The sequence below is a fragment of the Balaenoptera ricei genome, chromosome 4 (genome assembly GCF_028023285.1).
Source record: "Balaenoptera ricei isolate mBalRic1 chromosome 4, mBalRic1.hap2, whole genome shotgun sequence".
In the NCBI taxonomy this organism is placed as follows: domain Eukaryota; kingdom Metazoa; phylum Chordata; class Mammalia; order Artiodactyla; family Balaenopteridae; genus Balaenoptera; species Balaenoptera ricei.
In genome coordinates, this window is record NC_082642.1 from 159,943,638 (window position 1) to 159,958,089 (window position 14,452).

The 14,452-nt window shown below is 62.4% G+C and overlaps 1 protein-coding gene across 1 annotated transcript; it reads left to right on the forward strand.

Annotated features, from left to right (window-relative positions):
• Positions 1-2,156: 2,156 nt before the first annotated feature.
• GATD3 (glutamine amidotransferase class 1 domain containing 3) lies at positions 2,157-12,321 on the forward strand. The gene is made up of 7 exons (XM_059921690.1): positions 2,157-2,355; positions 2,567-2,619; positions 4,028-4,141; positions 5,052-5,171; positions 7,539-7,631; positions 10,263-10,418; positions 11,538-12,321. The coding sequence occupies exons 1-7, from the start codon at positions 2,197-2,199 to the stop codon at positions 11,665-11,667; spliced, it is 825 nt and encodes a 274-aa protein (XP_059777673.1). The 5' UTR covers positions 2,157-2,196; the 3' UTR covers positions 11,668-12,321.
• The last annotated feature ends 2,131 nt before the right edge of the window (positions 12,322-14,452 follow it).

Here is a 14,452-nt window from a genome sequence, read left to right on the forward strand (position 1 = left end):
AGGAAATGTCCCCAGCAAAGCCCACTGGGGTCCCCGGGAAAAACAGGATGGAATCCAGGTGATACCGTCCAACCTCTTTTGTGTTTATTCTACTTTTACTTGCCTGTAGGGGGCCTCGTGCAGAGGCTTCCCACCTAACATGTCGGATTAGTGTTCCCAGTGCAAAGCGGCTCTGCCTGACAGCCCGACTGGGTGAGCCGTGCGCAGAAGTGCTGCACCCGCCTGACCCACAATGACTCCACCCCTCCCTCTGCCAGAACCCTATAAAGCAGCACCGCCCCTGGGCCTTTCAGGGGAGACCCTGTGCTATAGAGCAAGCTCCCATCTCTCCATTCTTTGATCAAAGAATACAGCTTTCCTTTGCTTCTCAACTGAACTTGGTCTCTGTCTACTGGTGCGAGTGACACTGGGCAGAAGGATGCTTATTGGTGCCCGACTCAAAAGGGTCGGTAACACGTCCACCCCAGGAGAGCAGACAAAAGGGAGGCGGCCTCAGACTTAATAGTCACGGGCACGGGCTTAGCACCAGGATGAGCAGCCCCACGGGGACGGGGGTGCCTGTCACGAGGCCACCCTTCAAAATCTACCTGCCTCAGTGGAGGAACTGGCCAAAACGCCAGCCTCTAGCTAGACTGACTGACGATCATGGTGAGTTCCATAGCCAAGGTAGTAATGGATAACCGAACAGCCTTCGGTTACCCCGTGGCAGAACAAGGCGGCGTCTGTGTGGCTGCAACACCTGCTGGTGCGTGTGGACAAATACCACATACCACCCAGTGTAAAGGAAATAACACCAACAGGCCAGCTGGTGACACAGCATTGGTAATCGCGCCCCGGAGGCATGGAATTCTATAAAGGGCTTTCTCCCCAGTAAGTCGGCCATTTACTCCATCCACTGACACTTCCTTGAGTCACAGCGCTACTGATTCTTCTGTTGGGCCTATAATTCTTAACTTCCATGTCAAGTTTGTCTCTCAAAGACTGCAGGCCACCAGATTATGCCTCTGTCGTGTCAACCCTGAATTGGGGGCATACCAACACCTCCAATAGTCCAGTTTGAATACCCTAGAATGTGTACAGCTAGACGCCAAACTGTTTCATTCCTCAAGCCCCTGCTGGGCCTTCATCCTTAGCAGCAGAAAGCAGCTAGAGCGGTGGTCACCCCTCATCCCTCAAGATTGAGGAAGGATCCAAAGACAGGCATGGACTGAAATCTCCACTTGTGAGTTATACGGCCCACGAGGTAGAAACAAAATGACACAGAGAACACCAAGCTCCTTCTGCAGAGGACCAGGGAAACAAACTTGCTGACAGCCCCGCCGACTGAGCACTGCGCAGCCACACTGAAGGACTAGACCGGGGGACTACAATAGTGACCTTTTGACGTCACGGGCCAAAACCCCACTGCATGTTACACCCGGGACCGCCAATTTGCACCCGCGACCAGTCAGAGGCTTAACAAGCAGCCCCAGCGCCTGCGCAGGAGAGCTCTTGATACTGACACTGAAACTTACACTTACTTTCCACCAATCATATCCGAGCCCCCTCCCCTTCTTGCTCCCTACTTCCTGATAAATACCCCCTCAGCAGCCCTCGGGGACACAGATGTGAGCTTTGCATCGGACCTCTACGTCCGTTCTTGCTTGGGCCCCCCCCCCCCATGATAAACCTCTTTCTCTGCAAAGACCTGGCCTCATACCTGGCCTTTCCTCTCCACAACCAGCTGGGTTACAAAAGGACCCACGTCAATAGAAACGCGAAGAGCAGCAGGGGTAGTGGCGCCGGACCGCTGCAGTGGGAGGGCCTCACTCCGGCCCGGACTCAGCGGCCGGGAAAGGGGGGCGCAGATGAGAACTGGACACTTGGGCGCCGGCCACTCGGTGTCGCGGAGTCACGTTGAGGCCTCATGACGACACTGAAGTTAACTTTCCAGAGCCCGTATCTCAGCGCAGCGCTTCTCGGCAACCGCGACCCTGCGCGCCACCCGGCGACGCCCCCGCGGGGCGGGACGTGGACGGTATCCGAAGCCGCGCGGACCCACTGCAGAGCCACGCGCCCTTGCCGGGCTGAGCGCGAGCCACGGGCGACTGCGCAGGTGCGGCCCCGCCCACCGGCGCGCTCGCGGGCAGGGCGGCGGCTGTGCGCAGGCGCGCTCCCGCTCACCGTGACCCTGCGACCCCGGTGTCCTCGCGAAGGATGGCGGCCATCCGGGCTCTGGTGGCGTCCAGGCTGGCGTTGACTCCCGCCTTCGCGCCGCGCCCCGGCCTGCGTCCGCTGCCGTTCGGCGGACCGGCGCCGTCTCCGCGCGCGGCCCTCCACGCCTCCGCGCCGCGCCCCGTGGCCAGGGTCGCAGTGGTGAGCGGACGGGCGGGGCGTGGGGACGAGGGGCGGGTCGCCGAGGTCGGCCTTCCCACCCTCCCGGTGCCCGCGGGCGGCCCCTCCGCCGCCCACCGCCTCCCTGGCGCTGACCTCCCTCCCCTCCAGGTCGGCCCCTCCCCCCCGCTGGAGGCGGTCGGCCCGCACGGTGGACCGCGTGACCCCCGTGACCGGCCCTCCATCCCCGCAGGTGCTGTCCGGATGCGGGGTCTACGACGGGACGGAGCTCCACGAGGCCTCATCGTAAGCCCCTGGGGGGCTCGCCCGCGGGAGGGGCGGTCCCCCTTTTCCTGAACCGTTCGGAGAAGCCTTCCTGCTGGTTAGGGAGGCAGAGAGAGAGGCCTGCTGGACGAGACTCAGGGAGGCGCGAAGGACAACGTTTAAACTCAATGCGTGTGACGTACAGGGAGACACAAAATGAGCTTTTTAGTATCATCTGTGATGCTGTCACACAGTGGTAGCCACTTACATCTACTCTGCTGTTTTTCCGCACCCACGTGTTGTAAACATTGGTATCACACGGTCCTGCGTGTTGGAAATCAGAGAGAGCTCTTTTTCGTCTTTACGGCATGATTTTTAAGGGCTGTGCAGTGACCTCGCTGTAGACAGATGTCATTGGGGTAGCCTGTCAGCTGTTGCCGAGTGGTCTGTCCTTTGACTGATTTATTTTAAAAGTTCCTGCGAGCAGGACTGTAGGGGCTGTCAGGTTCAGAGTTAGTGGAAGGGGAGGGTTAGGTAGTGGTTGGGGAGCACGCCCCTCCCAAGCGCGGGGAGGAGCCTGAGGCTGGGGGCTGGGGGTGGCCGCTGGGCGTGGCCAGCGTGTGCTGGCGGTGGCCGGACAGAGAGGGAACTTCGGAGCGTGCTGGGCTGGTGGGTGGAGAGGGCCAGGAGTTTCCTGAGGGGGGCTGAGCGGGGTGGGGCAGGAGAGAGGAGGAGACGAGGAATAGCCAGCAGCTTGAAACCTCCTGGGCAGAGCGAGGAGTTGTAGGTCGAGTGCCCGCGAGGTTCTGAGGAGCTGAACCCAAGTCCAGGGGTCCCGGCCCTGCCAGGGAACGGCTGTGATCTGTCTTGGGGTCTCGTGTCTCCTCCCTCTCTGGAAGTGGGTAGTGACAGCACTGCCAGGGACAGATTTCGTGCCAGTGTTTGGACTCGGACCTGCCGCAGAGCAACCCTTGGTAGATGCTGGCATCGTCAGAAGCCCCCAGGGTCGCCTGTGTGTCTCACACCCCCATGAGGGGAAGGTTGGGGAGACCAGGAACTGAACTTACTTTGGAGACCAAAAGCCCTCCTCAACCCCTCGAGGCCATTGTCAGTTGGCCCATGGGAGGAAGAACCCCCAAAAGGAGCCTGGGAATGCAGACATCCAGGCTGTGATAGTTGCCGGGTCACCCATCCCTACAGCCTGGTTTGTAAAGGGAGCTTGGGGAGGCTAGCAGGTCTCCACAGGCCAGTTCAGTGACAGCAAACTCAAATAGAGGGCATTTGGGTCGTTAGCAAGCCAATCGTGACTTTTTGCAAAGCAAGGAGGTTGTTAACCTATGTGAGAAGTGTATACCTGTCAGTCACCTAAAACCCTGTTTTTAAACACCCGGTGGCAGGTAAAGTTGGGCCAGGCACATGTCAGAGTCTGGCCTGATTCCCTCCTGTGCAGGATACTGGTTCATCTGAGCCGTGCGGGGGCCGAGGTCCAGATCTTTGCTCCTGACATCCCTCAGATGCATGTGATTGACCACACCAAGGGGCAGCCTTCTGAGGGCGAAACCAGGTACGGGCCCCTCCTCCTCGTCCTTGAACGTGGACGGGTTGAAACTCCCCGAGAATCTGCGCGCGGTTGCTTCATCTTAGCTGGGAGCCGAGTCCACGTTTAAGTGGACTTCACAGCAGTGGTCCTGAGGCTGTGCTGGACCTCAGGACGTTCCTCACCGTCCAGCACTGTTGGAGCAGTGGAGGAAGGTTCCCCCCGAGTGAGCTCCTCGTACCTTCATTCTGACCGAAAGCATGTGCGTTCGTTTGGTCTGAAACCTCATCCACCCGTTTGGATCCACGTATCTGTGAGCAACTCCCACCAGCATTTCTGTTCCTGAGGGGAGTGCGGCCCTGGCCTCGCGTCCGCTGAGACCCACCTCCCCGCTCCGGCCTGGCCCAGACTGCAGGGCTATGACCCCTGGGGGCTGTGGTTCCCAGGTGCCCTCCAGCGGGTGCAGACAGTGAGAGATGGGACGGTGGGAAGGAGCCACGGTGCCGTCTCCTGGGACTGCGGCCCAGTCAGGACCCTGGCCCTGGGCCGCGCAGCCGGGGCTAGGAGGAGCTCCCTCTGCGGCCGGTCCTGGGGCTGCCTCACTCGTCCCTCGAAGTTGCTTCTTAACGCTCCCCCCGCGGTTCCATCACCATCCATTCCCAGCACTAAGTGCTGCCTGGTGGCCCTGCCTGACGCAGGAGTCCGGGTGACTAGGCGTGGTGGTTTGGAAGCGCCCGTCGGAAAGGGCTCCAGAGGGCGTTTCGAGCACAGACCCGCTGTGGTCACTGTTGCTGTGTCGCCTTTTCTAGGGAGCGACCCGCACTGCCTGTGAGCCGGGAGGGCAGGTCCTCTTGTCTCGTGGAGGCGCCTTCCTGCCCCGTTCTCCCATCTGTGCACACACTGAACCTTCTGGGGGCCTCTCTCCGCCCTTCCCCAGGAACGTTCTGACTGAGTCTGCGAGGATCGCCCGCGGCAAGATCACCGACCTGGCCAAACTCAGCGCTGCTGACCACGACGCGGCCGTCTTCCCCGGGGGCTTCGGAGCCGCCAAAAACCTGTACGTGTATCGGCTCGGGGCTCTCCTGCTTTTCCCCTGGACCGTTAGATGGGGACGCGGTGGTGATGGGAGCAGCTGTTGGGGGGTCTGGCCCAGCGACGACGCAGCTGCCCCATGACAGGGAACCCAGGTGGGAGGAGGCTCCTGGGACCTGGCCATCCAGGTGCGGTGCTGGGGGTCTCGTCATGTCAGAACCCGTCCCTGTACGTGTTCCCCGCAGACACCTGCTCTCCTGTGGACCTTGCAGCGCGGAAAGGTGCCTTTCCGGTTGGGCCATTTGGAGGACGGTCCTGACCAGAGAAAGGGAGATCTTTCTTTTTTTTGGTCTTTGGGTTGTTGCCACGGTAACCAGACCTCAAGCCTGGGAGGCCGTCACACCGCAGCCGTGATGTGCTTTGGGTTTCAGGTTCTCTCTTTGTTCTCTCGTTCCTTTCTTTCTTCTCCGCGTTTCATAGAAATTCTCTTGCGCTGGCCTTGCTGGCCCAGCACATCCCTTCCGACATGGCGCGGGGCTGCTGCTCCCGTGACGGAGGGGGCTCGAGGGCTGCGGGAAAGCACCCAGCAGCTGCGCCCCGTGGCTTTGGGGCTTTAAACACGGTGCAGCGTGCGTCACAGCCCGGACTACATGCGTTTTGGTCAGTTGACGGCTTGATCATTGAGGTTCCCGCAGCAGCGCGAGGGCCTCCCAGCTGGCGCTCTGTCTGTCCAGGCGCCGTGCACCCAGGAGCGGGGGCAGAGGCGGTTACGTTCCCTGAGGTCCACCTCTGCTCTCGGTCCTTCCGCATCCTGACATCTTGAGGCTCCTTTCTGCTTGCGGGTGTCACCAGAGCACCTCTTTTCTCCACGTTCCCACCAGTTTTCCCACAGTCCTTCCTCCCGCCCGGACCCCTGCCCCGCCTCGTGTCCACTCCCTCTCCCAGAGCCAGCCTGGGAGTGCTTTTCCCTGCATCGCCATCCTCCTGAGCCCCCTGCGGGAGATGGCGGATCACAGTCTGTGTCGGCTGGGCTTGTCCTTCTTACGGGACCGGGTTTCTTTCTCTGAAAGATGAGCTGGATTCACAGACCTTGTGCCTTCCCTCAGCCCTTAGACCTCGCCTGGCGTGAGGGTAGCTTGGGGGTTCATTGGGGTTATGTCCCTGACGAGGCTGACAACATGCCTTGGGTGACTTAGTGGTGGTGCGTCTCGGTGCACAAGGAAGCAGGGCCTTGGGTCAGCGTCCATGTCTGTGGCCTCCCAGACCCCTGGGGGAAGCTGTGATTTCTGGCCGCTGGTCCCAGCCTTCCTGACCTTTCCAGAGGAAAGGCCGGCTCCACATCAGCGGTCTGTGCGGTGCACAGGGGGCAGCAGGCAGGGTCAGTGTGACATATTCACTGTGGAAACCCAGTTCTTCCTGCTTGGGACCCCAGGATCACCTCCGGCAACGCTGCCAGCTTTTCATTTTCCGAGAGATTCTCGTATATGTCTGCGTTAAAAATCCAACCAGATGGTAGCCTCTTGTTCTGCACTTTGTGTCTCTCACTTAACGCTGAGGCTTGTCCCTTAAATGTCTGACAGCCACACACGCAGATCCCGTTGCGTAGGCGACCCAGTGCTGATGGGACTCCGGGACTTCCCGTTCTCTCTTTTGTCTCGATAGCTTTTGGAGGTACGACTGATGTACATGTATTTGAAGCATATGATCTGACCTGTTTGAGACGCTTGCGCACCCTGAGAAAGCACTCCAGGGTGGCCAGCATCCCTCACGCCCACAGGTGGTCCCGTCGTGCACGCGACGCCCCGGGTGCCCGGGGTAGAGGCATCGACCACGTGAACGAGGCCGAGGAAGCCCGGGATGGGGCTCCTGGCAGAGAGGCGTGGCCTTTGAAATTTGATGGGTCTGAGTTTGCCTTCCAAAGAGATGGTACTGGTGTGAGCCCACCGACTGGGAGGGAGACCGTTCCAGACGCCCCAGCGGTCTTGCTCTGGTGAAGAAGACGGGGTCTTGTTTGATTCGGGTTTCTTGTCCTTGTTAGTGAAGTGCAGGATCTGTCACTGGTTTTGGGCCAGTGGCACGTCCTGCTGTTCCTGGGTGGGCTGAGCTCACTGCCCGAGCGCTTGCGTGTCAGCTTCCTTTCGCCTCTGCTGGTCTCCCTGCCTTCACCCTCCCATGCCGCTTTATGTTTCAAAAAACAGAGAAAAATACACACGTCTACGTGTAATTACACGAAAGGCCGTGTACATGTACCTGCACACACGTGTTACTCTCTGCAGTTGCTAAGAAGTTTGCGGAGCACACAGGATCCCGGGGGGTGGGGAGTGGGGCTGGGGGCTCCCCAGGCAAGCAGATGTTGAGCCCTGCGGTCTAAGGAAGCCTCTTCTCGTGGCAGGAGCACGTTCGCCGTAGACGGGGGCGACTGCAAGGTGAATAAAGACGTGGAGCGCGTCCTGAAGGAGTTCCACCAGGCCGGGAAGCCCATCGGGTACGTGCGGCCCAGCGGGCCCGGCAGTGGTGGACGGAGGGCGGTGGCGGAGCCTGTGGCCGAGGCCATGGCTCACAGCCAGGAGATGGCGCCTGGAGCTGTGTGGTCTTGGAGACTCTCAGCCCTTTTCCTTGTTATAACTGAGGGGGTTTCGTGTGAGCTCACAGGTGCCTTCCAGCTCTGAAAATTCTGTGGTCGTGTGGTTACGTTAATTTCTCCTGATGACTTAGTGAGGAGGGGAGGGGATGATCCTCTCAGGGTCTAGAAGGCTCTCCAGTTCTTCCGTGGCCCCCAGCCGTTGCCAGTCCTCTCCCGATGCCTGGCCTCCGCCTTCCCGTCCTGGCTTGGAGCAGCCCCTCGGCTAGCTGGCCCCTGTCCTTCCTCGTGCCACGGCTGCCGTGAGCACCATTCCCGACCCCTGTCGCTCTCAGCTGCCCTTCTTTGGGGACTGGATCCTGCGGTGGCCACGCCCTGGGCCCACACTCACGGGCCCAGCCACTGCTCACAGCCCGGCCCGGGGTCCTCGGCCTGGCAGACAGGCGAGGCCAGTCGTAACCCACACCAGGAGGCGCTTGCGGACAAGTGACGGCGACCCCATCGTCAGACCTGCTTGTCAGGCTGCCCTTCCCACGAGCGTCCTGGGGGAGGGCTCCTCGGTGCTGCTTTGCCGTGGGCGTCGGCGCACGACGCCGGTGCTGGAGCGTGTGGGTCGCACGCTTTGGAGTCGTCCCTGGCCGGGGAAGTGGTCCCAGGAGCACAGCGGTGCACAGATGCGCTAAAAACAAAATCCGCCAGGCTCTCCATCACATGGCTACTCGCCGCCTCCTGTTGGAAGCTGGAGAAGAATGAGGATGTTAGAGCACTGGGTCTGAACGGGGCACAGAGGCTGCAGCGGACAGTCCACCAGGGGCAGTGTCCTTCCCAGACCTGCGGCCACTCACTGGGGGCCCTGCCCGCTCAGCGTCCTGGGCACCCCCCACCAGCGGCCGTAGCCCAGGAGCGTGCCTGCCCTCGCAGCGCCCAGCCGATCACCTCCCGGGGGCCCCGCCGGGGCAGCACCGGTGTGTGGGGGCGAGTGCCCGGGGCGGGGACCCAGCTCCCTTTCTCTAGAAAGTCAGCACGACAAACGGGACAGAAGCCCAGCAGCTCGGCCACCTCACGGCGAGCACCGTGTCCTCTTGAGTGAACAGACGCTTCTCAGCTGAGCTGGAGAAGAACCCGGCCCGCCCTGGGGTGGGGGGTGCAGGATGGCGACACGGTCCTGTTCCGGCCGCCGTGTCACCGTGGGCAGCTCCATTCAGCCCCTCGTGCAGCAGGCCACTTGTCTGTCTCCAAAAGCAGCAGCGTCGTCTGGCCACGTGCAAAACGCCCTTTCCGGGCCAGGGCACCTCTCACCCCCCTTCTGGGCCGCCCCGTCACTCCTTGACCTGCTCGTCAGAAGCACGGACAGAACGAGGGGTCCGGCTGGCTCTGCCGCCGGGCCCGTGCTTCCCTCCCCACCGTGCGGGAGCCCCCGGCAGCCTGTGTCGGCCTCCCCGGCCAAGGACGGACAGGCAGCCTGGCCTTCGTCTCGGGCGTCGCCCGCAGAGTCAGGTGCTTGGGGACCTGGTGACGTGACAGATTCCCGAGATGGCCATCCCGATGACGCTCACCTGCTCGGGGCTGAGGGGGTTTGTCTCGTGGTCCCTGAACAGGGGTTGTGGCGGTTGTCTTGGCATTGCACGAGCGTGTAGGTGTGTTCTCACCACATTGTGTTGCGTCAGCTCAGAGGACCAGCTGAGCAGACGGGGAGGTGGGGCACAGCCCAGAGGGGTGTGGACCCCAGGGGAGTGGGGACCGGCCCGGCTGGAGCAGCTGTGGCAGGTGTCATGCGTGTTCTCGCTGGGGGCAGGGCACTGGTGAGGCCTGGCTGCTGGAGGCCTCCGTGTTGGCTGATCCAGGGGCTCAGGAGCTGCCGGTTGGGGGGCCCCCTGGTGAAGAGCAGGACCTCGGAGGAGCCCCGAGGGCAGGCGTCCCGCGTGAACCTGCAGGGCTCGGACGCCTCTGGGGACAGCCTGCTCACGGGGGGTTGGGGAGGGTTCGGCACGCTGCTAGGACGGGGCCCTTGGCTCCGCACCGACGGGTCAGGCGAGGCTGCTGCTTGGACCGTGTGCCCCGGTCTCCTGCGCCCCCTCCAGAGAAGGGGTCTGGGCCTCAGCCGGTCAGTACAGCTGGGCTTCTCGGTGGCTGTGCGACAAACCACCCTAAAGCTTGGGCCGAAGACAGCGCCGCCGTCTGTGGCCTTCTCTCCGGGTGGACCTTTGCACCCTGGGCGCCGTGTCAGGTGCCTGGTGCGTGTCCGGCAGCCGGGGCTCAGCTGGCTGCCCTCCGCCGCTCTCCAGCCTGGCGACGGGTGCCTGGAGGCTCTGCCATGCTCCACCGGTCACAGCCGCCACGGGCAGCCCGGGGGCAGGGGCCGGCTCCAGCCCGCGGAGCTGGCAGAGGCTCTGGCCTGGGTCCTCCGTCCCCGCGGCACTGGTGTCTGTGCCCCTTTCTGAGGCTGACCGCGTTCTCTGAGCATGCCTTGCTGGGCCCCCGGCCTGGCGGCCACACGCACAGCCCCGAGCTGACCCTCCTTTCCTCGCCTTTCAGCTTGTGCTGCATCGCTCCCGTCCTCGCCGCCAAAGTGCTCAGAAGTGTCGAGGTCACCGTGGGCCACGAGCAGGAGGAAGGCGGCAAGTGGCCGCATGCCGGGACCGCGCAGGTCATCAAAGCCCTGGGTGCCAAGCACTGTGTGACGGGAGTGACCATATCCTTTCAGCAGCGGGGGCGACGTGGGAAACCCCCCTCTGGCCCCTCGGGACCGCCCTGGGGTGCTGCACAGCCGGGGCGCCCAGGGCGTGTGCGTGGAGGGGTGTAGCGCCCGAGGCTGTGACCCCTCCGCCGTCCAGTGGCCACGTCCCCAAGTCCCCGCAGTGACGCTGGCTGAGCTCAGCACACCCCAGGCCCAGGGCTCGGTGGGTCGGGTGAGGAGACGGCGTGGGCTCGCGGGGGGTGGGGTAGGGCGCTGCCTGTGGCGGAGGGAGAGTGAGTACCCGGTGTTGGGTCAGAGGCTGGGGTGGAAGGCGAGGGGGCTGCACATCTTTATCTGGTGGCAGTCCCCTGGGTGGCACAGGTGGAGAGTCGCCTCCATTCCTCCCGCAAGCGGGTCCTCTGTGTCCTGAGGTCACCAGGGTGCGCTGCGGGTGTAGAGGCCTCAGGCCACAGCTGCCCGCCCTCCAGCTCTGTGCCTGGACCCGAGGGTCTCCGTGGGGGCCGGAGTCAGGAGCAGAAGAGCGTGGGGCCCCAGGCGGCGCAGGAGACCAGCCCGTTATCCTCCGGCGTCTGTCCTGGCCGGGGCGCGCGCTCCTCAGTGTGTCTCTACTTGCAGGCAGTTTCAGGTGTGAATGTCCCTCCCCGTCCAGCACAGAGCAGCCAGCCCCGGGCCTGGGGTTTGGCGTTGGCCCAGGAAGCAGGTCTCAGGGAGGCGGTGAGGCGCCTCTGTGCGGAGGCTGGGGCCCGGGTCCGGTTGCCGCGTGCTCACAGCGGGCATTCGGACAAGCCTCTAATGCAGTCTCTCGATGCGAAGGATGGCAGTGCTGCCGCTGCCTTCAGGGAGGCCCCGGGGTCCCGGCTGGTGCTCGGGCGTCCGGCCCGCGTCCGCAGCCGTGGGTCCCGTGAGGCCCGCTGCTGGGACGTGTGTTAGGAAGCGGCCCGTGGGGTCAGGTTCCAGGGTCTTCAGTTAAAGTAGCGCAGGGGGTGCAGAAAGCCCCTTCCAGGTGCCGTTGGGGTGGGGGTGGGATGCGCACCTGGGAGGGGGTGGGCGGTGCTTGACGCCACGTGCGCTCTGCTCCAGGCCGTGCGGTGTTCTTCCATAACCTGTGTGCACGAGGCCCATGTGGACCAGAAGAACAAGGTGGTCACCACCCCGGCCTTCATGTGTGACACCGCCTTCCACCACGTTCACGACGGGCTCGGGGCCATGGTGCGGAAGGTGCTGGAGCTCGCCAGCACGTGAGGCCCTCGGTGCCGGGGCTGCTGCCTGTCAGCTTGGAACCGGGCAGGAACTGATTTCTTCGCTTAAACCTGCAGGCATTGTCTTTGTAAGGAGGGCGCTCGCGACACGCTCGGGGTCGGGGTAGACTCCCTCTCAAGGAGTGAGGCCAGGGCGGCAGGGCCCACCCTCTGAGAGGGGCGCTGGCACCTGGACGCGTGTGCAGCTTCAAGCTTAAGATCAAGTCTGCTTTTCTGCGCCAGCAGCAGGGAGAGAGAGGACCGCAGTCCTAGGCCAGACTCGCTTCAGAGCACCTTACTTAGTGTTTGGAAGGAAACATTCTTTAAGTTTGCAAATCTAATCAGGAACCCAGAATACCATCTCATTGACAATTAAAGCTTCTCTAACCTGGAGTGAGCACGTATTAATTAGAACACTCAGCGGCTTTCTAGAACAGGCAGGCCCTTTGGCTGGGGAGGGGAAACTTCTTTCTGAAACAGACATGGGCAGCTCCGTTCCAGGCCCCCTGAGCCCAGCAGGTGAGGGGCACACACGAGGCTCCGTACCTTAGACTCAGGTCTCCTTGTTTCAGGAAGGGAGGGTGCAGGTGCTCAGCCTGTGTGTGGACCTGCAGGAGGAGCAATAAAGTGTGAGCCGGCAGGCTGGCTGGCGCCTTTCCGGGGGCGTGTGGTTTCTGTCCTGGGACGCTTCGCTGGGGGCTTCGCCCGTCACAGCACAGCCCCGCCGGCCTGTCCTCCGTGACCCAGGATGGCGCCCCGGGTGCTCGGTGCCGCCGCGTCCTCGTCTGGTCCTGCGAAAGCTGCCGGGGCCGACGCCGCGGGCTGTTTAGTCGGGTCCAGCACACGCTGAGCTGTGTCCTGGTGGCCTGGGGGTGGAGTGCAGTCACAGATCGCCCACGCCGCCCCTCACCCCGCTCCACCGCCACATCAGGTGAAACGACGGACGCGCCTCTAGCAGCTTTCCAGGGTCTCGGGGAGCTCGGGGAGGGCCGGGCCTGTGGAAGGAGCCGTAGAGCCTGAGACCACGCCCACCTGATCCGCTTAGCTCCCTTGGTATCTCATGTCAGGCAGTCTTCCCTGCATGGGAACTCTGTTCTCTGGTGGCCTGTCCTTCTCCCACGACGCTGGGTCCCATGGGACGCAAGCCCCCGAGGCACACCTGCAGGCACCAGCCACACTGGCCAGCGTCGTCCTTGCTCAGGAGAGCCTTGCAGGGCCCGTCGGAGGTCAGGGACCTGAGGGTGACAGCTCACCCTAAGAAACTTGTTCACGGAAACATCTTTTACAGATTTGTGTGTGTGTGTGTGTACGTGCACGTGCACGTAGAAGAAGGCAAAGTCACAGGTGTGCACCTCGGTGAGTTTTCATGGAATGACCTGCCGCCTGGATCCAGAGACCACAGCATCACCAGCCCGGGTCCGCTCGGCTCCAGGGGGGTGCCCAGGCGATGGTGTGTGTCCTGGCTGCGTGACTTTCCTTTACAGAAACGTTTCTGGAGGGTTCTCCGCTGGCCGTCCATGTCCCGTGAGCGTGGCCACTGGGGGGCGTGCCGAGGGTGTGGCCCCTGGGCTCCGGGGGTGGAGTGGCGTGTTCGGCTCCCGTGTGCCCCGCCCCAGGATACGGGCCTCTGGCCCTGGGGTCTGTTGGACCTTCTTTTTTCATTCCTGCCACCCCGGTGGCTGTGGAAGGTGTTCCCGTGGTTTTCTCTGGCCTCTCCCTGATGTCTGCTGAGGCCCATCTCCTCTCTCTTTATTTCCTGGCCCTTTGGGGACCCTCTTTGGCAAAGTGTCTGTTGGAGTTTCGGGCCGTTTCGCTATCGGTTGTCTGTCCGTGTTTGGTGATTGGAGCTACTTTGTGCTCTGATTACAGGTCCTTCGTCAGTTAAATGGACCACACATGTTTTTCCCACTTTGTCTTTTCGTTCCAAGTGGTCTCGATGAGCAGATCCTCCTGATTTAATGTTGGCCTGTTGATCACCCTTTACTGTTTGTGTTTTTCTGTCTTTCTGTGGAAGAAAACTCCCTCCCCCAGGGATGAAGGCATTTTCCCGTGTTATCCTCTGAAACCGTGTTAACGGTTGTTTCACCTCCGTGTTTAGATCCGCGGTTCGTCTGGAACTGGTGTTTATGAGTCCTCCTGCTCTGCATTTGATTCATCGCTTCTGGAAACGCCAGGGGATGTGCCCGCAGAGCAGAGTGGGCTGCAGTGGCCCGAGAGCTGTCACTGCGAGGCCACCTGGGGCCCCACTTGCTTGAGTTTACCTCGCAGGAGCGGGGCGGGGGTGGTCTTGGGGGCGGTGGGACATCAGTGCCCGAGGGGTGGAGACCCCCGGGGAGCAGGCGGCCTGGATTGCGCCTCCTCTGCCGCCACCTGCCGTGACCCGCCCGAGGGCCCGCGACCAGAGGGGGAAGGGCGAACTCTCAAGGAAGTCCCCAGAGAATGTTTGTGTGGTCGCTCGGTGTCACCTCACAGTTCCCTGTTGTCCACCCTGGACTTTTCCACACGACATGCCCGGTCGCCCGGTCCAGGATGGCCACCGCGGGGGTGAAGTCCGGTGACAGCCAACACGTTGTCCTGTCGGCATTGCATCTGCCCGCTTAACCCTGGCGCCAGTCCTGGGAGGGGGTCCCCGAAGGGGGGGCCCGGCTCAGGCAGAAAGACCAGCAGAGAACCTGGCTCTGGAAACGTCTGAAACGTTCCAAAGCCCGAGAGGGGCCCCAGCAGCCCACAGCCAGAGGGAGTCCAGGCACGAATTCGCTTGACGAGGATTGAGCGCCTGCTTCGTGCCA